The sequence below is a fragment of the Musa acuminata genome, chromosome BXJ2-11 (genome assembly GCF_036884655.1).
Source record: "Musa acuminata AAA Group cultivar baxijiao chromosome BXJ2-11, Cavendish_Baxijiao_AAA, whole genome shotgun sequence".
NCBI lineage: Eukaryota > Viridiplantae > Streptophyta > Magnoliopsida > Zingiberales > Musaceae > Musa > Musa acuminata.
Window position 1 is genome coordinate 2,234,538 of NC_088348.1, and position 21,018 is coordinate 2,255,555.

The 21,018-nt window shown below is 37.9% G+C and overlaps 4 protein-coding genes across 4 annotated transcripts; 2 read left to right on the forward strand and 2 right to left on the reverse strand.

Moving 5' to 3' along the window:
• Positions 1-354: 354 nt before the first annotated feature.
• LOC135580959 (sphingoid long-chain bases kinase 2, mitochondrial-like) lies at positions 355-8,569 on the forward strand. The gene is made up of 12 exons (XM_065133101.1): positions 355-597; positions 687-763; positions 3,326-3,379; positions 3,486-3,545; positions 4,370-4,447; positions 4,568-4,614; positions 4,762-4,802; positions 6,026-6,110; positions 6,185-6,299; positions 6,418-6,540; positions 6,630-6,730; positions 7,934-8,569. Exons 1-12 carry the CDS (start codon positions 447-449, stop codon positions 8,061-8,063), a joined length of 1,062 nt encoding a protein of 353 aa, XP_064989173.1. The 5' UTR covers positions 355-446; the 3' UTR covers positions 8,064-8,569.
• A 1,935-nt stretch (positions 8,570-10,504) lies between these two features.
• Positions 10,505-14,267, reverse strand: LOC135626156 (probable serine/threonine-protein kinase At1g01540). The gene is made up of 8 exons (XM_065131256.1): positions 13,318-14,267; positions 12,884-12,988; positions 12,632-12,754; positions 11,717-11,887; positions 11,503-11,632; positions 11,179-11,388; positions 10,966-11,082; positions 10,505-10,821 (listed from the first exon to the last, which is right to left on the reverse strand). Exons 1-7 carry the CDS (start codon positions 13,968-13,970, stop codon positions 10,975-10,977), a joined length of 1,500 nt encoding a protein of 499 aa, XP_064987328.1. The 5' UTR covers positions 13,971-14,267; the 3' UTR covers positions 10,505-10,821; positions 10,966-10,974.
• A 2,350-nt stretch (positions 14,268-16,617) lies between these two features.
• On the forward strand, positions 16,618-17,459 carry LOC135627057 (uncharacterized protein PAM68-like). Its single transcript, XM_065133008.1, has one exon. The coding sequence runs from the start codon at positions 16,694-16,696 to the stop codon at positions 17,243-17,245; it is 552 nt and encodes a 183-aa protein (XP_064989080.1). The 5' UTR covers positions 16,618-16,693; the 3' UTR covers positions 17,246-17,459.
• Positions 17,460-17,562: 103 nt separating this feature from the next.
• LOC103970275 (transcription repressor OFP8-like) lies at positions 17,563-18,598 on the reverse strand. The gene has a single exon (XM_009383992.3). It carries the CDS (start codon positions 18,393-18,395, stop codon positions 17,667-17,669), a length of 729 nt encoding a protein of 242 aa, XP_009382267.2. The 5' UTR covers positions 18,396-18,598; the 3' UTR covers positions 17,563-17,666.
• Between the last annotated feature and the right edge of the window lie 2,420 nt (positions 18,599-21,018).

The following is a 21,018-nucleotide window of genomic DNA, read 5'->3' on the forward strand; positions in this document are numbered from 1 at the left end:
TTTGGCGGGGATTGCCAAGGCGGTGGGTCACACACCGTTTCCATCCAATTGCTCGGGGCGATTAATTAAGTTTCCCACCCTGCACCTGAAACTTAATGGATGTGCAACCACAGTTAGTGGGAGGAAAAACTAAGCTCACGTTTATATCGAGTATTTTCAATTATAAAATATAAAATCGGTTTCGGAAGAAGCGATTAATTTTTGTAAATTGCAGATAAATATATATGCTCACGTTTAGCAGATCAATTTTAGACGATGTGTTGTGGCATTGCCACCAAATTAGCCGAAACAAGTTATTGGTTAATTGCTTTTCTCGGTTTCATTCTCGAACCTTTAAAAGCCGTGCTACCAAATCCACAGCGCAGAGCAATAATAAAACGCAGCGAGTACCGCTCTCTCCTTCTCTCTCTCTCTCTCTCTCTCTCTCTCGGTGGAGGGGTTTAAAAATGGCGTTTGGGTTCGCGACGGCGGCCGCATTGCCGAAGCCCTGTTTATCGATAAGAGCGAATCAATCAAGCTCCCTCGACGTCTCTGATCTCGCCGACGATCATGTCTCTCGTTCGAAGAAGAATTTCGTCTTCATCATCAACCCCAAGGGTTTCTCTTTTTTCTCCTCTCTTTTCTCGTCATCGATCAGTTCTCTTCTTCGGTTCTTTACTCTGTCCCTAAACCTTGGATGAATTCAGGTGCTAATGGCCGGACAGGCAAGGAATGGAAGAAGCTGCTGCCTCATCTACGCACTCGGCTCGGTGGGCACTGCAACGTGAGCTCGCTTTCTTCGTATAATGCCCTTATTTATGCCACTGTTTGGTTGCTGAAACACCAGCCTGCGTCCTTGTTGATGATCTTTATCCTGTGATCTGTTCTGCCTTCTATGTTATTTCATCGGTTCTTTTTGCTTTTTGTCCTATAGCCGGAGTTGTTCTTATTTTATATGTTGCATACCAGTTGTTCGACGATTGACCTCTTTGTTGATAACTATGATGTTGAAAATTATTTATGTCATGTCACTCTTGGGTGGTTGTTCGTCTTCAAGTCACTATGCCTTGATGCTTTCCTTCTGTTGTGTGTATCTTTCTTTATCTTTTTCTCCATGGGTCTCTGTAAACTAATTGTTTGCCAATGAAGGCCATATCCTCAACTATACACCATTATATTGTGTCTATGTCTGTTCTGCATAATTTTCGAACTGAGATGGAGGACCACATCTTGTAATGAGGTTTTGCCTTGCAGTTGTGTTGTTGCCCTCGACTAAAACAGAAAATTTATCATTTTTCCTGATACAAGCCCATCTCAGTTTACGTGACAATGGTTTTAACCTTGAAAAATATGTGCAGTAACGTTTTAGTTTTTGTTGCATATCTATATGTCAGGATATAAGGATGATGAAAAACAACTTGAGATAATCTTAGTAATCACACTTTAAAACCTTCATGTCTCTGATGCAATATAGAACGGAGATATACAGATTTGCATCTTTAATTGTTATGGTGGTGTCGCATTTTGATAGGTAAGTAGATGTAAACTGAACTTTTTCCATTCTTTTTTTTTTTTTTTTAGTTCTCTTCAGCTCATAAGCACCATGTCATTGTTCTATCTGATTTCTGATCTTCACTTTTTTCCATTTTTTCCTAGTTTCCCTTTGTATGCAAATATAATCTCCTTTCCAGTACAGGGCTCTTTTTCTTCTTCTTTTGTACTTCCAGCACATAACATCTGGTTGCCAATTCATCAAACCCAAATCATGGGAACTTTTGACTAACTTATCCTTAATTGAAGCATAATGAATTGGATTCCTCATATTATTGATCCTAATATATTGGTAATATTGGAGATAAGTATCTTATACTGGTCTTTCTAGAATTACTTTCTCTTATAATAAAATGGATTATTAGCTACATGATTCATTATGTCTTTTGACTTGAAGATTTTCTTGAATTAAATCTGATATTCTCGTAATGATTTAATCTCTAGTTGGATATTTAGACTTGACTTCGAAACGTAGATTCTTGTGTCACATGTTGCTTACATTTCAATGGTTCAATCGGCTGTTTTTATTGGATGGTTCAGTTTGATGAAAACTTCAAAGCGAAAGCCTCCATGTGGGACATTCAGAATATTGTTTGCTACCCCATGTACTGCATATATTATTTATGTGAAAGTGAAATCCTTGCTTACAACAGAGAATTATCATATTGAACTTGAGTATCATAAAAATTGTCCTAAGAATTTGTTTTTCTGGCACAAGTTGTTCTCCCATGATTGCTATCAAATGTTGTTCTAATATCTTTGAGTGACTTTAGTGCATCAGCAAAGTATGTGCCATGTTCCATAACATTCCAAACGAGGTACATACTATTCTGGCAGCACAAATAGAAAAAGGGGCAAACATATTTATCTTCAGCAGTTAAGAACGTCTCTCATACTCAGTGTTGACTTGAGAGTAGATGTACTCAGTGTTGAGAGTAGATGGTTGGTATTAATGCTTTTAAGTGGATCAAAGTGATTCTATCTCATTATCATCGGTAGAAAGTGGGAATGGAAGCTGATAACCTTGCTAGACTAGTCTGCATTTCTGGATGAAGCAGTGGCTGGCAGTGAGATGGCTGATGAAATACTTGGCTCCAGGTGATGTGAGTATCAAGATGGTGCTATGCAGCTCATGGTCTTCGGATGAAAGGGAGAGTAAAAAAAATTGACAGGCATTACTGCTGAAATTCTAGATTCTGAACCGATACAAACCTGAAATTTAGCAGTTTCAACATGTTTGTCTGAAACTTCCTATTTCACCAGACCATAAGACTATGGAGTGTTGCATGTAGGCAGTGTAACCTGGTGCAGCAAAAAGTGAAAATCCCTCTTTGATCCATTATTCTCATATATAAAATCTATGAGCTTTATATTATGCTTACTGGAGAAAAAGCTCTGCTTGCAAAACATTATTTTATTATTCTATTATTATTTTAAAAGGAATGCATCGCTCATCAAATTAAAAGGATGAAAATGATATCTCGTATGCATTCTTTTCTTAGACTGCTGTTTATTTTGATGCACTTTTGTTCCCCATATAGGAAATTGGTACTATTTTAATTTACAGAATTGTGTTTGCATTTTTTTGCCTATTAACTTGCACCTTTTAATTGTTATCTTAAGAATTGTTGTATTATAAACCTTTTCATATAATTAGAACTTCGGCTGGGTTTAGTTTGAATTCTTTCTCAAAATAAGTTTCATGTAAGTTCTGAGCAGTATTTTGCATGGATTTGCACGTTGCACTCTGTTATTGCCATTAATGTGTTTTTTCTTATATGCTTATTATTGCCAGATATATGAGTATATTACTTCGGCTCCTTCTCATGGTGTGGATATAACAAGGGAGGTAGAAAAATTTATTGGAAGTATGGTCAATTAGTATATTTAATGAAATTTTGTATATATTACCTTTTTTATTTCTTACTGAATCACTCGTTGATGGGCCTTTGTAGGCAATAAGGGAGGGGGCGGATGCTGTAATTGCTGTTGGAGGTGATGGTACACTTCATGAGGTCAGAGTACTTATCTAAAGATAACTGATCATTAGTGCTTGCTTCTTGAGTTATTATTCAACATCCTTGTTGTGGACTTGCCTAAAAGATTCTTTAGTGGATATAGAGTTCTATTTATATAACAGTGGTTTAACTGTTTAAGGCTTTAAGCTCAATATAAGTTATCTTTTCATATTTTTATTATTATTTCTGTTACCTATTACCATATTTGCCATGCAAGATTGCTCTGGCACGTGACATGCTGAAAAGAAAATGCTGATGCATCAAACAACTTTTCTCAAACAAATAGACATCAACATGAATTTGTACACTAAGTTACTAACATCAGTGAGCACGGATACCACTCTTAATGTTCTGATGTCAAACGGCATACAAATTCCCTGTAGTAGCACATTCCCAAGTATGGATATCTCACTGTTTCTCTTGAAGGCATACAAATACATGTGATGAGGTAGCCCGTTGATGGTATTATTCCTGTGCTGGCAAAATACAGCACCATCAACAGAATGTGCATTTAACATCTGCCATCCTGGTGCAGTTTTAGCACATATCACAGTTGTCTTCAGTCTGGTCACTTAACCAGTTCTGCAACTTGAATTACCTGCACAAAGAAATCTAACAACTCAGTGAATCTGAGCGACGATGACAAACAGCTAGTGCAACCAGCATATTGTCTTAGTTTTACTGTTTTCGTCAGGCAATACACTCTTTTCCCCTTTCTTCTATGGAAGCACCTTCTTAAGGGCTGGCGCTGTTGGAGATATACTAGGTGCTAAACATGTTTGGATATTTCTTCATTTTTTGTATGCTTCTGATACTAACAGGTCATCAATGGCTTCTTTTGTGTGGGGCAACCAGTGACAGCTCTTGAACGGGGCCCTGGATATTCAACGACACTTGGTGTTAGTGCTATTATTTAGTTTTGAAGATGAATCTTCTCACTTTTCTGTGTCTCTGCATCTTACTTCAATTATTTGTATCAAAAATTGCTAGGGTGGTTTAACTATATTCTGTTTTTTCAGCTCATTCCTCTTGGAACTGGCTCAGATTTTGCTAGGACATTTCACTGGTATGTTTTGTCCTCTCTCATGCATGTTGCTTATTTCAGATTCCATAGCTGCTTGGTGTTATTTGTTAAATTGATATTACATATGGTTTGTTAAACCATGCTTGGTGTTATTATTTAATGACAATTCGGTATGGTTTGTTAAACCAGGAGAAATGACCCCCACGAAGCGATAGAAAGGATTAAAAGAGGTGGTTCTGCTTTCCCTACTTCCTTCAAGCTTCATCTAGGTTTCTAATCTGCAGAATATGCATTAAGTTCTTTGCCCCTTCATCATGCAAATGGATGAATTTAGCTAATATGTGAACTCAAGCTTGAATATTGTTTAACTAAACGAATAATACTTTCTTGGTAATCTAAGGCGGTTTGTTCTATTGAGATATTTTAGCCATGCATGGGATTTTTCATGTTAGGCTTAGATGCACATGCACCTTTGCCTCAAAATAGCTTTTTGGGTCTTCAAAGATGGGCAAAAGTGCATTTCATTAGCATGGACAGTGTTTCTTATCTTTGCATCTTTGTTTTATTCATATTATTGGTCACTATGCTTCAGTCGATGTGTCTCCAAAACATGGTAGTTAATATGTGACATCCCTTAAATCTCTCCCTTTCCAATTGGCATCTTTCATAAATGTGCATGATAAAGTAGTGAATGCAAGTTATTAGAAGTATGAAAGATAATAAGGCGATTTATGCTGATTTAGTTCTTTAAGTTTGACCAGTCTGGGCATGCTTTAGTTAAGATGTAGAAAGAGGGGACCAGCCCATTTCATTATGTAAAAGTGTATAGCATGTGTATTTGCATAGTCACAACCAAACACTGGATATGGTGAATGCTTAATTCTATGTTTAACTGACGTACTTATCACCGGATCTGTAGGATAACTAAAGTTTAAGGTCTCATTAATTTTGAAGAGTACTTGTTGACAAGAATATTGATGTGCTTCTGAGAAATGTCATTCTTTCAAAATTTATGATTATTTAATTGATCAATGATCAGCAAATTGATTCATGCAAAAATTTGAAACCTAATAAGCTGTGATACTAAAACTAAGAATGATGATATAAGAAAATCCATTGTCAGTAGATGAATGGATCTTCAATATTTTCCTGGTGAAAACTAGCAAACAGATGGAGATTAGTAATTAGTCAATTTTGCCGTAAAATAGAATTTTTTGTTCATTAGATGAAAGCATTCATCTTAGATAATACTACTCACTGACTCTCTGGTTCACCTCCAGATTACTACGACATTTTTTAGATTGTATTATGTTTGATGCCTTATACAAGCTTGTAGTTCTTCTAGAAAATATAATTTTAATTGTGTCCCTGATGTTCTGGTAGATTCAATGAAATAGATAATTATAAGCTTGAATTTCTCCTCTTTTATATTTATGTCATGTTTTCTGTGCAGGGTTTAAATCAAAAATAGATGTCGGCATTATTACTGCACATACGGGAGAACAACATTTCTTTATTAATGTTGCTGATATTCACTTGTAAGAGCCTAAAGTTCACTGATTAAAAAGTGATATAATCTGCGGCTCAAAAATACTGAGTAATAAACATACAGGAGTGCAAAGGCAGGTTATTATGCTTCCAAGTACAAAGGATTTGGAAATTTATGTTATGTTTTTGGAGCTTTAAGGGCTTTTATTGGGCATGAAAATAGGAATCTGAAAGTCAAGGTCAGTGTTCTACTTGAGTATTTGTGAGATTGAGAGAACATCCATGTATGATAATTAGTGATCTAATTTTTTTTTAACTTTCTGACACTTTCTATTTATACTGTGTCCTACATTATAGATAAATGGTGGAGACTGGGAAGTATTTCATAAAGTCACTGCTATTTGTATAGGAAATGGCAAATATTTTGGTGGTGGCATGAAGATAACCCCAACAGCTGATCCATCTAATGGAAAATTGGAGGTGCTTTGAGTTTTCTCTTCTGTCTTGTTCCTTTTGGATTTAGTTAGAATAATGTTACTGTTTTTAACTGTTCTTCTTGCACATCATAGGTTGTGATTCTTCAAGACTTCAAGTGGTATGACTTTGTACTTAAGTTGCACAAATTATACAGTGGGTCTCATCTATCAGAGAAAAATGTATGTTTGAGAAGGTAATTTGTCCCCTCAAACAAGCTTTTACCATCCCATGTTGCATGATTTTCATGGGTAATTCACTCAGGGAAACTATGACTATGAGATGTTAAACAACAATCTATTTTATTGAGAAGCTGGTTTTGAAGTTTGGATTGATTGCAAGTTCTGTTTTGATTTGCATGTCAAAGATCATGTTAGTGGTTATTCCATATTGTACAGATTTAAGCATGTCACCCAAAGTTTTATTTCATAGTTAAGGTACAAGAAGTATCAAGATAATCTTTCAATTTTATAAATAGCTCTCTTATGTTAGGAACACCAGCAGCATTTGATGCCGAACATGGCATTGACATTTGCTGCATTGATGCAAGTGCCAAGCATCCAAAAGAACAAAATGGTAAATGTAGAATGTAGATAAAGAATTTATAACAAATCAAGAATATGAATCTGTAGGTAGATTGGGATAAACCAACCATACGCACCGTCATGCCGTACGCACCTCTGAAAAGAAAAGAGTGTGACAATGAAATATTAGGGCTTGGCCAGCTTTGGTAAACTTGATATGACAAGGAAGGGTATGAGGTTATTTGGTGCAGATATTGTTCTAGCATGATATGTGACACTACTTGGTCTCGAATGACTTGATCGAGCAATCTGTGCTTTTACAGAACTTGTAGAGATGAGTATTATTAAGTAGTTTTGTTATTCAACACTATAATTTATTGTGCCTATTAATATCGTTATAAATATGTTGCTTATTTTGGCAGTTTGAGGCTTTGAGCAATGCTACATGTATGAAGGTCGGTAGGGTAACTTGTTTCCTCAGTTTATTTTTATTGCTGCAATAAATGGTTCTCTCTCGACTCAAAGCTATAGTGCACAGATGACTTTGAGAACAATTATGGTTAGGTAGCAATGCGGATTGTTGTGGTGGAAGCTTTTGCTTCTTCATCTCTTATCCTTCTTTAGTATTGTTATAATATCTGAATTTCTTTATTGCTTTGACTCAAACATAATGTTCTGTAGTTTTTTACATTCTACTTTTTACTTTGGCCATTTTCTACTTACTTTCTGCTTTGTGCTTCTTTGTTGACCCTGCTAGACCCATATTGGCGAAAGCCTCGTTCATTGAATTCTTATCTTTACTTTCGTGTTACTCCATGGTTTGATTTTTGGAAATGTATCTGATGCCATATCTATATGATTAATAATTTGTGCAGCGTGAAGTCAATTGAAGTTGTTGAGGAGATGTCCAAAGGTGATATCTATATTCAATCTGACGGTGAACATTTAGGATTTCTTCCAGCAAATTGTTCTATTCTACCAGCTGCAATCAATTTCTTCTGCTGATACAAATATTTGCAACTGGCTGTTCTCCAATTCGACCATCATGGCCTTCACTTGCAGCTAGACTAGTTTTTGGAAGCTTGCAACTCGTATGCTGTGGAAGTAGCTCTTCGTATTGTACTGCACATCTCATTTTCACATAATTTCCCTTGTCGGAGTGTATCCCAGATCATTAGTGCTTGATTTCTTAGGACTTGTGAAGTTATTAACAAGCAGCTCACGACAAGTCCGAGAGATTGAATATCTAGTAATTGAAGAAGTTGAAATCAATTATCCAGAAAAGTTGTGACAAGATCAAACACATATCTTGATGGTTTCCTGTGGCTGCTGAAGATTTACATAGGATTCCAAGGAAATGTCACCATGCAAGTAAAAATTTAGCTTTTCTTCGGCCAACTTACTTTTACCCGTTGTAGTTATAGTATTGTCAGGTTAATGATCTTGATAGATCGTGTATAATGTGTATGGTTTATTGCTTTGGTATTCAAAATACAAACAATACTTAATCATTTTGCTGTAAAAGTGAGGTAATGTTTAGAACCATGATAAGAATTGTCATATTTACTTTCCATATTCTAATATGCCACCTTAGGTAAACGTATTGTCGCCTTTTATATATCGTTTTTATAAAATTTTTCATTCGTAATTATTATGGAAATTTTTTTTTCTCCAAATCATTTCATTAGTTCATTGGATTAAAAGATTTTTAAAAATCACTTTCGATAATATTCTATAAATTTAAGTTCATAGAAAGTAAGAAAAATTTTATTCGAGTTTTTCAATAAATTTAGTCCATTCTACGAGAAAGAATGATAGAATAACTCTTTAATATCAATTATAAATCGGCACTACGAGTAGGGTGAATTAGTGCTTCTAAGAAAACGTGTCAAAGGTTATTAATAACATTAATCACATCGTTTAATTTAAATCTCATTCCCCCGTCTAGATAGCTTCATTGTCTAAAGTTCTTACCCACAAGATATCATCACTTGAGTGGCACCAATCAGTTACCAACGCCTATCTATAAAACACTGCAAGGAACTTGCATTTGTCGTTTTGTTTACTTTCTCATCAATTAGGACGTACTAAATAAGGACCGCACGTCTAATCAACTAAAAGGAAGAGCACTGCAATTGTCAATCCATAAAGAATGATGCGCAAATGCATCGTATGTACCCCTACGGGGGATACCCTTTTTTTCTCGAAACGAGCCAACCCGGCGATGATGGTCTTCGCCTTCATCATGAGGTAACGCGGGCTTGCCTGGACGCTGTGATAACGTCTCCTACTCGATCGTCTCGTTCACTTCATGCGAGACGAGAATCAACGAAAGCCAGCAGACGCCCACCGTCGTCGTCGTCGTGCGTATCTTACCGTCTTTCCTTCTTCTACTTCGTGTTTCAGGTGCGGAAACGTAGCAAAGCGCAAGCGATCACCCCGCCATTCCGTCTACCAGCCAGCCAATGAGACGAAGCTTGCGGTGGCCTTCGCTGTCAGACCACCTCCATCTTTCCCTGCTTTTCCCAAGTGGTGCCTCCACTGGACCTTTAAATTTAAATCAAGTAGCCGTTATGACAGTCCTCCCCAATCCCCATTCAAATCCCACGCATTAAATATTTGGGCGTCAGGGTGGCACCACCCCACCGTAGAAGATCACGTGATTGCATATGGTCGCCAACAGTGCACCAACGATGATATTATTGTTATCAAGTTGGGTTGTACCATTCATTACCTGGTTCTAATTTGCACGCCAAGTTACGTTTCATCGATTTCATTTGATTATGCTGTAAGCATAAAATTTATGATATATTATATATAATGAAAAAAAATTTATATTATGATCGAAACCAAATAACATTAGATCGATTTTTACAATACATATCTATATCATCTGAAAAAGATCTATCTCTACGTGACCTGAGCACAATCTTTCGATTTAAAAAACCGTTATCAATATGGAAGGAGAATTAAACTTTCCTTCTCTTTTCTTCCAATCTTTTCAAATCACTTAGATTAATAATTTAAAATTTATAAGAATCTATAATCTTTCAATTGCGTCCTCATCATTTTCCTTCTCTTTTCTTCTTATCTTTTCAAATCACTTAGATTAATAATTTAAAAAAATTATAAGAAACTATAATCTCTCAATTGTGCGTCCTCATCATTTAATTCCCTAGAAGTCATACCTATTTATAGGCAAAAGTAGAAGGCTAGAATAAGTTATTAGTAGAGTTCCTCCTATCAAAGATATCATTTGAGAAATTTCACTATATTTTTTTTCTATTGATAAATATCTATCATCAAAATATAATTAATTTTATAATATATCTTATTTAATTATAAAGGATAATATAATCTAACATATGTTTCACGGCAAACAATAATTAGCCTAATTGGAAGCCTCCAAGAGAGGTATCATTGTAGAAGGAATATTGCAAAGCATAGATCAAAAAGCTCTGTTTAGAGACTGCATGCATATATATAAACAATATGATCTCCATGATGAACGGAATAGTTTAAGCCAAGTGTGTTAAAAGGACACAATAAATGGTGGACCAGGCCAGCTCAATCTCATGTGAGCATACATGTACACGTTTATACACCAAGGAACGTCAAAAGATCAGAAGCCAGTGGTAGAGGAGGAGGATCTACAACAAGTATTAAGGAGATCTTGGAATTTGAGCATTGTGCACCACCACCTACTCTTGCAGCTGTGAACTGGGACAGTTGATGAGGATGCTCCCGTTCAGAACTCTTCCACCTGTAAATTTACAGTTTGACTATAAATATTATAAACTGAACAGGATTCAAGTGGTACCTTTGATTCCTTCCTAGCTGTTACGAGATGAGGGGACATGGTAGCAGATGTTGGAATATTACTAAGCTAAAATTTCCAGTGACTTACATGTGCAAGTCATTGCCACCTTGTTCTATCGTCACGCTTGCTCAAGCTTCCTTCTTCTCTGTGATGGTATCTCTCTGATGACCGAGTAGAAGATGATTCCCGACCTAGTTTGCGTTCCTGAGCAGGTGATGGAAAAGGTTCAGCTGGTGCGACTGATATAATCATAATGATAGAGTCGAATTGGGTTAGTTTTTGATGATGTAATTGACGCACATCACGAACTAGCAAGTCGTCCATTTCGAGCATATGGATCACATGCCCCATTTTAGGGCGTTTATGTGCGTCAGGATCAACACAGCGGAGGGCCACCAGGAGAGCTCTTTTCAGTGCTTTTGGAGACGGTTTCTCAGGAATCCTAGGATCCACCACTTGCTCAGATTTTCTCTCCCCAACCATGTTCTTCAACCAGTCAACCAAATTCACCTGAAAAACACAAAAGTGAATCATCAATTTAGCTTACATCTTTTGGCCTCTCGAATCTTTTCTTTCAGCAAGCAGAACATGGTTAAGCAGTCAGAGTTCTGAGGGAAAGGTAACCTCTCCTGGGGGTCTTGTATAATCGACGGGTGCCCTTCCTGATATAATCTCCATGATGAGAACTCCAAAGCTATAAATATCACTTCTCTCGTTCAGCATTCCTGTGCTAGCATATTCTGGTGCCACATAGCTGCATTTAACAACTGAATTAGAGTTGCAAAGATCTTGAATTGCAATAGAAGAAGCTTCAGTATAAAATTCGTCTCAATCTCACCCAAAAGTCCCCATAACACGGGTTGTTACATAACTCCTTTCGGAGCACAAGAGCTTTGCAAGCCCAAAATCTGAAACCTTGGGATTCCAGTGGTGATCAAGTAGAATGTTGCTAGCCTTAACATCACGGTGGACGACCTTTGGTTCAAGCCCTTCATGAAGATAGGCCAAGCTGTAAACATCATCACCATATTTTAAGAGCTACTATTGGTGTCACCATCTAATCAATAATAATAGATATGATCAGCGTTTAATTGCATTAAGAAAAAAAAATTGTTTTTAAGGAAACAGTGAAGAAAAAGTATCTGAGGAGACAGTAGAGTTCATGGTTCAACAAAAGACAAAACCAGGTCTTTACTGAAAGCTGTTTCTGGTCATGAACAACTCTTCCATCTAGGAAATGGGCCATATTTGGTACCAAATATTTCCTACTAATTTTCTTTTTCTGGAAATAGGACTTGATAAGGGTCACTGACCAGATGAAACCTATAGCATACATTGGACAACGGCCATAAAATATTAGCGATAATATAACTTTCAAGAACTTGAACATGTCCAATGATCATAGGTTGAAAAATTGATGGCCTCCACCATCTACTGAGTGCCAACTACTTTGTGTAGGTCTACATGGTTGTCATGTTATTTGATAAATGTCTTCAGTTCAGTTGCACGCAAACAAACCATCAGATATATGCAATCCTCCAAAGTATACATGTAAATTACCAATACAATGTCATGTTTAGATTGTGAGATTGATGCCTCATTTGGGTGGTTGGTATACTTACATCAATAATACCATTTCATAAACACATTTTTTGCAATACATTAAGGTTATGAAGAACATGATAACGGCAAGATGAAGTATTGCCGATCTATCTCCTAGTCCGGTTGTAAGAGAGAGGATAGGGGAGTATACCCTTTTGCAGTTCCAAGTATTATGTTCATCCTGATGTCCCAAGTCAGTGGACTAACTTCTCCGACGCCTCCGTGCAGCCACTGTTCCAGATTACCATTGTCTACATACTCATAAACGAGCATCCTATCCAAAGAAAACAAAGAATGCAGATTAGCAGACAATCATTCCTTGAGAAGCTACCCCATCATAAGCATTTAGCAGAACTAAAGCAAGAAGCTTTAGAATGTAGATCAACACACTTGAGTAGAATACCTATATTCCCCCTCAACGCAGTAGCCAAGCAATCTAACCAGATTCTTGTGCCTGACACGCCCAATTGCTTCAACCTCGACCTTAAATTCCTTCTCGGCTTGCCCCCTGATGAAAAGAGCAACAAAAAAAATTAGGGAAAAATGAATGAATTTTTCTTTCTAACAATTTTAGATATAGTTACTACACAGATCGTAATCATGCATTATCATCCGACAGTGGAACAAATCCACAAGTGAATGGAAGCACATTCTCATGTTCAACTCAATGACCACCACAAAGTAGATTGAGCATCTAAAGCACGATTGATCTCCGGTTGGAATCGGAACAACACGAAAACATGCAAGTGAAAAAGGGGCAAATTTTAGAACTTGATCATGACGCAATCTATAAATCGACCAATCGACGGATCTGTGATTTGGGAAGCGGGCACGCACCTGTTGTTGAGCAAATTCTTGACGGCGACCATGGTGTTATCCGCCAACACTCCGCGGTACACGATGCCGTACCCTCCCTCCCCGATCACGTTCTCCTCGGCCAGACCGCCGGTGGCCTCCTCCAGCTCCCGCAACGTGTACCAGTGGCCCCACCCCAGATGCGACACCTCCGGCGGGCCCCCGCCGCCTCCCATGGACGAGGGCGTCCCGATGGTCTCGCCGCTGGCCGTCCCCGTCGTGGATGCGGACGGCGGCGCCGCCGGGGGCCGTGGGTGGCTGTTGTGGTGGTGGTCGGCGAGAACGACGCGGTGGTCGGCCTTGCCGACGTCGATCCGAACATCGGCGACCGAGGCGGGGGCGGCGGCCGCGGCAGCGGAGGCGGTTTGATGATGGTGGTGGTGGATCTCGGGGATGTCCTTGGTGACGGGCCGGGTGGAATCTTGGAGGTGGAGCTTGAGGGACTTGTGCGGCTTCTTGCGGGGCGAAGAGGAGGGAGAGCGGCGGCGGGATGTGAGGCAAAGGGAGATGAGGAAAAGGACGAGTACGATGGCCGCGCCGACGCAGATGCCGATGACCACCCACAGCCTGAGGCCGAAGACGGACGTTTTCTTCGACAGCTCGTTGTTGAGGAATCCTCCGTTCCAAAACGACATCTTCCCCCTCCCCTCTCTTTCTCTCTCTCTCCCCTCCTCAAGCACCTTCCTATATAAATTCTTGTATTGGTAAAAGAATCAGATAGAATCGAGGAGGAAGAGAAGAGAACGAGGAGGAAACGAAGGCATTCGGAAAAGCTGGCCTGCGATCTGAAACCAAAGTTGACTACAAGCCGAGAGAGAGAGAGAGAGAGAGAGAGGAGATTGATCTAATAGTGTACTAATGGCACAACGTGGGTGGCTTTGATGTTATTAGCGTCCTAATAGTTTCGTGGGAGCGCAGACTCGGAGAGGTGCTTCGCGCAAGCAGCGCATTGTGGCCGGTGGTGGCGAGACGAGGATGCCGCGCACGTGACAGAGAAGTGTCGCTAGAGATAGAGTCACGTGTTTCCGAAACATTTTAACTGCTACGTGTAACGTCATGCCAGTTTTCAGACAGCGCAACGCTGCAGTACTCGAATTGGGGCGGAACAAATAAAAGATCAAACCCGGTCCAATTTGATGGCTTTGAATCCACGGTTCGATGTGGTTGTGTGTTTAGGTGGAATGTAGTAAAAGAATGAGATGATTGCCTCATGAATTTTCCAATTTTTTATTATTTTGAAAATCCAAAAACAATATCCTATAGTAGGAAAAATATCATATGCACATAAAGAGAGTTGGATTTAAAAATATATATATATGGAATGTTTTTGATTGGATATTAAATTCCTGCAATTGGCATTAATTACTAATACAAAGCTAAGAAATGCTTACAAATATCCAGAAGAATTTTTCTAAAAGAAAAATAAAAAAAAGTAGATAAAGAAATTTACAGTCATAATTACTGATTCTTACTCAGCAGTTGTTATTATCGATTACAAAAGCTCCTGATTTATTTTGTCTCTCAGGATAGATAATCCATGACAAAAGTTTGAATGAACAGTTCTCATCAACTACTGAAAGAAACTAAGAACTTAAACAAATGCTGCAGATCCACGAGATTGGAGATGCAAACCTTTTAGCCAAAGTTGATTCCTTGGCAATGTCATCTCATCATTTGTAAGCAGCTTTTTGGCATCAGGAATGCCTTGGGAATGGAGCAAACAAATTTTCTTTTCCTCCGACAACGTTTACATTTTTGGGTGCAGATATGTTCTTTTGGGAAGACGACTGTCTTTGTTTCGAAGTATATCAAGCCTTTGTTGTTTAAAAGATCAACGACGAAAATTTTTATGGACAATTCATTTCTTAGTTTCTATAAAAGTTGCATGTATATGATCAAAATTGTGCATATGGCCTTCTAAATTCTCTGTAATATAAAATGTATTCAAGTTTTGGCCATGTAAAGAGCATTGCTATACTATGTATGGTGTTGTGTATCTAGAATTGTGTAAACCAAAACCATTGACATATTCCAGTTTTTTCGAGATAGTAAAGAGTGTTTCTCTAATATGTATGATATATGAGTAAATGTTGTTAAAAACAGAACATTTGAGTATGTCATTTTCTATTTGTAATAGTAAAATGGGTAATACCACGATTGGCTTTTTTTCATTTAAAGTAAAATATCATACATTCATGTAATATTTTTTAACGTTTGAACTTCTAATTATGTCATAAACACCTGATAAAAATTTAGTCTTCGAAAATTATTTCCTTATATGTGATGCATTATTTTTGACCAAAATCCAAAAATAGTGCATCATATAATCGGACTTATCAAGATACTATAAAATTTTGAGGATACTTTTATATTTTGGATCCATACGAATATATTTCAATGTTTTTTATTTTATAATTTTTCAGTATTTTTCAGAGTTATTCTATTCTTGCACAGTGTATCATTTTTTATTTTTCCTCAACATTCAAATATCCATAAAAATTTATGCACTCATGCAAATTATTTTTACATTTAAGCTTCTAATTAGGTCCTGAGCACTTAATACAAATTTGGCTCTCAAGAAATATTTCCTTATATTTGATGCACTGTTTTTGGTCAAAATCCAAAAACAGTTATCAAAATACTTTAAAATTTTACAGATACTTTTCCATTAGATCCATCCACATGGACATATTTCAATGTTTTTTTTTATTTTAGAGAATTTTTTGATATTTTTCTGAATTATTTAGTTCCTACACAATGTGTCAATTTTTTTTCTAACTTTTTGAAATTTTCACAAAAAATTCATGTACTCATGTAATATTTTTTAATATTTAAGCTTTTAGTTAGATCATAAATACCTAATAAAAATTTGACCCTCAAAAAATATTTTCTTATATATGATGTACTATTTTTAGCCAAGATTCAAAAATAGTGCATCATATAGCAGCACTTGTCAAAATATTCTAAAATTTAGATAATACCTTTGCATTAGACCAACATAGGCTTATTCCTTTTAATTTTATAAATTCTTTTTTTATTTTAGAAATTCTTTTTAATTTCACAAAGCACAAGCCTCTGCTCTTGTCTTTTAATTGGCATAAGAAGATCATCTTACAAAGAAGATTGTCACAGAACCTCACAAGATCATGTTGGATCACATATAAGCAAACATGAGGATCAACTCCACCACCTTTGATATTTCATAGCACAAGGACAAAAAATTTCCACAGAATCAACGAAGATAAAGAAACAAAAATATATCTAGTGAGGATAAGGCTGTACCATTGGTTTCCGAAGATAAGGTTGTCGATGATGCATCAAAGACTAGCCAAAAAGTGTGCTGTTCTTTAGGTGGACGATGGAAACTCTCCTGCATCAAGTAGGATTACCCTCACCTCCCCTTGCTGAAAGAGCTTTCCCATGGATCAGAAGCAGCTCAAACCTCGTACACCACACTAATCTTCTCCATGCACTGAGATCTTCAAAAAGAAGAGCAGCACGGCTGCAAGCCCAAGGGAGAGGCTTTGGTGTATCTGTCTCAGATAGGAAGGCCAGGCCAGAAGAAGATGACGGCGTGTACCGCAGCGAAGAAGGGGACGACGAGATTCCACAAGTGGTGTTCGATAGGATGATACGACGCATACTGTTCTCTGTGGGGGCTCCAATGGCGTCAGGCATCGGAGTGCTGTATCTCGAAAGCTTTCTTAAGAAAAGCCAGCTATGGGAAGTACCGGGATGGCTGCCATTGCTGACCATCCTGCTCTCATTCGGGACGTCCGCCTTGGGGATTGCTTATGGGACGCTATCCACTAGCTGGGATCCAAACAAGGAAGGAAGCCTCCTTGGGTGGGAGCAAGCTCGGAAGAATTGGCCTGAGCTGTGGAAGGACGAAGAAGACGAAAGCAAATGATCTGATGCCTCGAGCTACATAGAATTTTCTCGACTGTAATCCATGTTTACTGTTGCTACTCTGTTCATGCAACACCCTAAATGACCTTCTTCTATGGTTGTTATGTCGGCCAAAATATAAGCTTGACGATGAATGGATAGCGAAGGCCTTGCGAACTTATCTATGACTCTGTAGAATTACTTATATGATCAATGCAAATCAAATCTTTGGATTACTTGTGGAGTTGGCGTGTTCAAAATGCTGATAGTTGTGTGCTCAATACCAAAACGAATGAGATTTCAGGATAAAGAAGAGGAATGAGGACTGAAACAATGAGGTGAAAAGCATAAATCGTGAGGTTTTAATTCGTTCTTTGAAGAACAAATTTAGGGAAGGAGAATTTTGCAGATACGACATTTAGCTGGTGCTCTGCTTCTGCGTCTCAGAAGTGGCGGCGAGTTCGAAGACTGGAATAGCCACGGCGGAGAAGATCGGGTGTTTGCTCGTAGCCGGAGAACACATATTGCCATACATCAGCGAACGCGCGGAGAATGGTGCCGTGGTGTCGCGGAGAGTTGAGGGCAAGGAACCGGCGGAGCAGCTCCCTCAACCCTGCACCGTCCACGATTTCCTCCTCGACGATCATATGCAGCATCGACCGCCGAAACTCATCGAGCGGATTCTCCGTCTCTTTCACCACCACGACGCCGTCCTCCGCTCTTCTCCCTCCTTGGCTGCTGCTACGACATTTCACCCTCTTCTCTTCCTTTCCACCGTAGACGCTCGAAGAAGCGTGGCTCCCCCAAGCCAACACGCTCTGCTCCAGCTCGTTGAGCTGGCGTAGAAGCTCGGGGAAGCTGGGCGTGCTTGCCGAGCTTTCCGTCTTCACCTCCGCATCATCCTCCTCGTAGGAGGAGGTTTCGGATGTCAGGGTGAGGGTGAGGGTATCCGCAGAAGAGAAATCCCCTACCCTGGGCACCTGTGGCGGCGTCAACGTCGACTTGCCGCCCGAGCTGCCAGGCACCGAAACCGATTTGGAGTCAGTACAGCCGCAGGCAAGTGACAGAAACGAGCTACTTCTCCTCTTCTGCACGTTTGTACTCATCTTCTCTTTCTCTTCTCTTCTCTTCTCTTCAAGGTGTCCTGAAGGCCAAATCACCACCCAGTACATCCGCCTCTAACTAGAAGCAGAGTGTAACGTCGTTATAGATTGGCCTGCAAGGATCAGTACATGCACACGCAGCTAAGCTTATGGAACTCTGCATGCACGGAGACTTTTGTTGTGTGTGAGAAGGGGAGGAGGTCAGCGTTGAGCGCAGACAAAAAGATCAACTGTGGAGGAGTTCTTCGAGTGTCTGACAGCTAGGTATGATCAAGCTGATGGGCATGTCCCAACCATCGAAGATGGCTGACGTATAGGGGGAGGAAGAGGAAGAGGAAGCCAAAGCAGAGAAAAATACAGGTATTCCGTATTTTTAGTGATATATTGGATGTCTATTTGGACAAACCATTTGGGATGTCGGAGAACAGAACAAGATATGAAATCGATGTGTTTGCCTGTGATGATGTAATCCACCTCCGCCAATTGTTGGGACGATTACTTTTGTGAATACGTTCTCATTAAATCATTTGAATGAAATAAATTACTAGGATTGGGATCCTCGAGACAAAATCTAATTTAGATTTTGATCCATATAGTTTTGTTCTTTGGTCGACTCCATAATAGGTCTTATGGACCAACTTTTAAATGAATCTTCTACAGAGAACTAAAGGCTTATGTGATAGATTATGTCCTCACACAATGATCAAAGATATGATGGAAACAAAAATAAATGATGTGTAGTGACTTGATGGAACACGTTATATATGATGTGGGAAGCTGTTGGCCAATGCTCGTCGCTTGATTCGACACCAGACATAGCATAAATCAATATGATGAGACTGGAGGCAGTCGCAAGCAATCAAAAGTAAAGGAAGGGAGAAGATGAGGATCGAATGAATTGAAGTGAGAAGGAGACAAGTTTAAATTATTATGAGAGGATGGATGAAGAAGGGGTGACTTGCAACGTTGGAAAAGACACACTTGTATCGATGCATGAGAATCTTCTCCAAGTTTAGTTTTGTGGGGATCTAATATTATGCATGCATGCGTCCCCACGACTTGGAGTTGGCACATCTTGGATTGCGACTCATCATGGTGATGAGCTCTGTGGGTTGGCAATATTGGAACTGTGGGTGTGACTGTTTTGTTGGTGGTGGCGATCCTGACAGCAGCAATGATTACCGGTAAAAAATTATTCATCTTGATCAAAGCTCTACACAGATTGAGGAGGCCGAAGACATGATCGAAGTTAATCTGGTTGATTCAGATACCATTAGCGAGGGACAATCTCTTCAGATATTATAGTTTAGTCCTATGTTACATGGAGAGTAAAAAAAACAAATTGAATAAACTTATAATCTTAGATTAGTCTATTATAATTAACTTAGTTTAGGTATTTTGAATCAAGAAATTAATGTGATGGAACTATCGTTGTGCCGAGGAAGGAAGAAAGAAAGATCTTTTTTCAATTAGTAGTAAAAAGGAACTACTAGTCTAAAATCAAATCAAATTAAAAAAAAGAGAAATCAAGACAAAAAAATTTATTGAACTTCTAAAAAGAAAAAAAAACTTACGGATCTTAAATGATTCTTAGATTTAAACTTGAAAACTTGAGGTTTTTTTTAATTGATATACAAATACGTAGCACCTATTTATAGATATAAAATATAAGAGACTTTAATCTCTATGACCCTATCTAATTTTTTTTAAATCTTCTAAAATATATTTTAAACTAAGAATATCTTATCTATAAAACTCTATATATAATATTATTTAAAATATAAAATATTAATTTATGATCTTTCAAAATATATTTTAACTTCTTCGCACTCCCCGTTAAAAGTATATTTTTAGAGATAAGTTCTAGCTTAATTGGAAGGTCATGCCCATAACTGTCACCAAGTATGGGATCATACGTAAAAATATGATCTCGACAAAAGTGTTCTCTAAGGTATATGTGAATTTTACCAGGATTCTTTTTTATACTATCCGAAAATCTACCTGAATCAAATTGCTCCATTCAATAACTTTTATGACCATCCAACCTTTCGACTGAAATACCTTTTGACTAAAATCTCTTAGTGGACTTCGTATAGAAAGCACAACATCATCAAATTCAAGAATAGACTTAGTGCAAATTAAAAATAATATTAAATTCCTCGTGCAAACCAACAGGAAATGATCTGAATCTTTCATCCGGCAAAGGCCTTAAAACTATCTTTAGATAATCCATGAGCAAAAGTGGAATTATGTGTGCCATCAATTTAAAATTTCCCTAGAATCCCATTATCCTTAACTAGCTTCATCAAAACAAGTAGGCTCAAGTTCAAAAATAAGAAATAGTGACATGTTTACATTGTTTCCTTCATTGTCACGTACTAGTTTGACAATTGTTTTTTTTTTATCTTTTTAATATTAAAATTTCTTCTTCATGAACATAATTACTCTGCTTATTACTTTGCTTCATCATTGGTGATGATGAAATAATATGAATATATATAGATGAGGAAGGAGATGAGCCAAAACCCATAATAGCATTAGATAACAAAGGAATCTCAACCACATATTTTGCACATGTATTACTTTTATTATTGTGATTGGTATTTAATTCTTTTATATGATAAAGAAACTTGATTTCATTAGGACAAAAAAAAACATAATTTCCAATATCAATTGCATTTGTAACCAATCA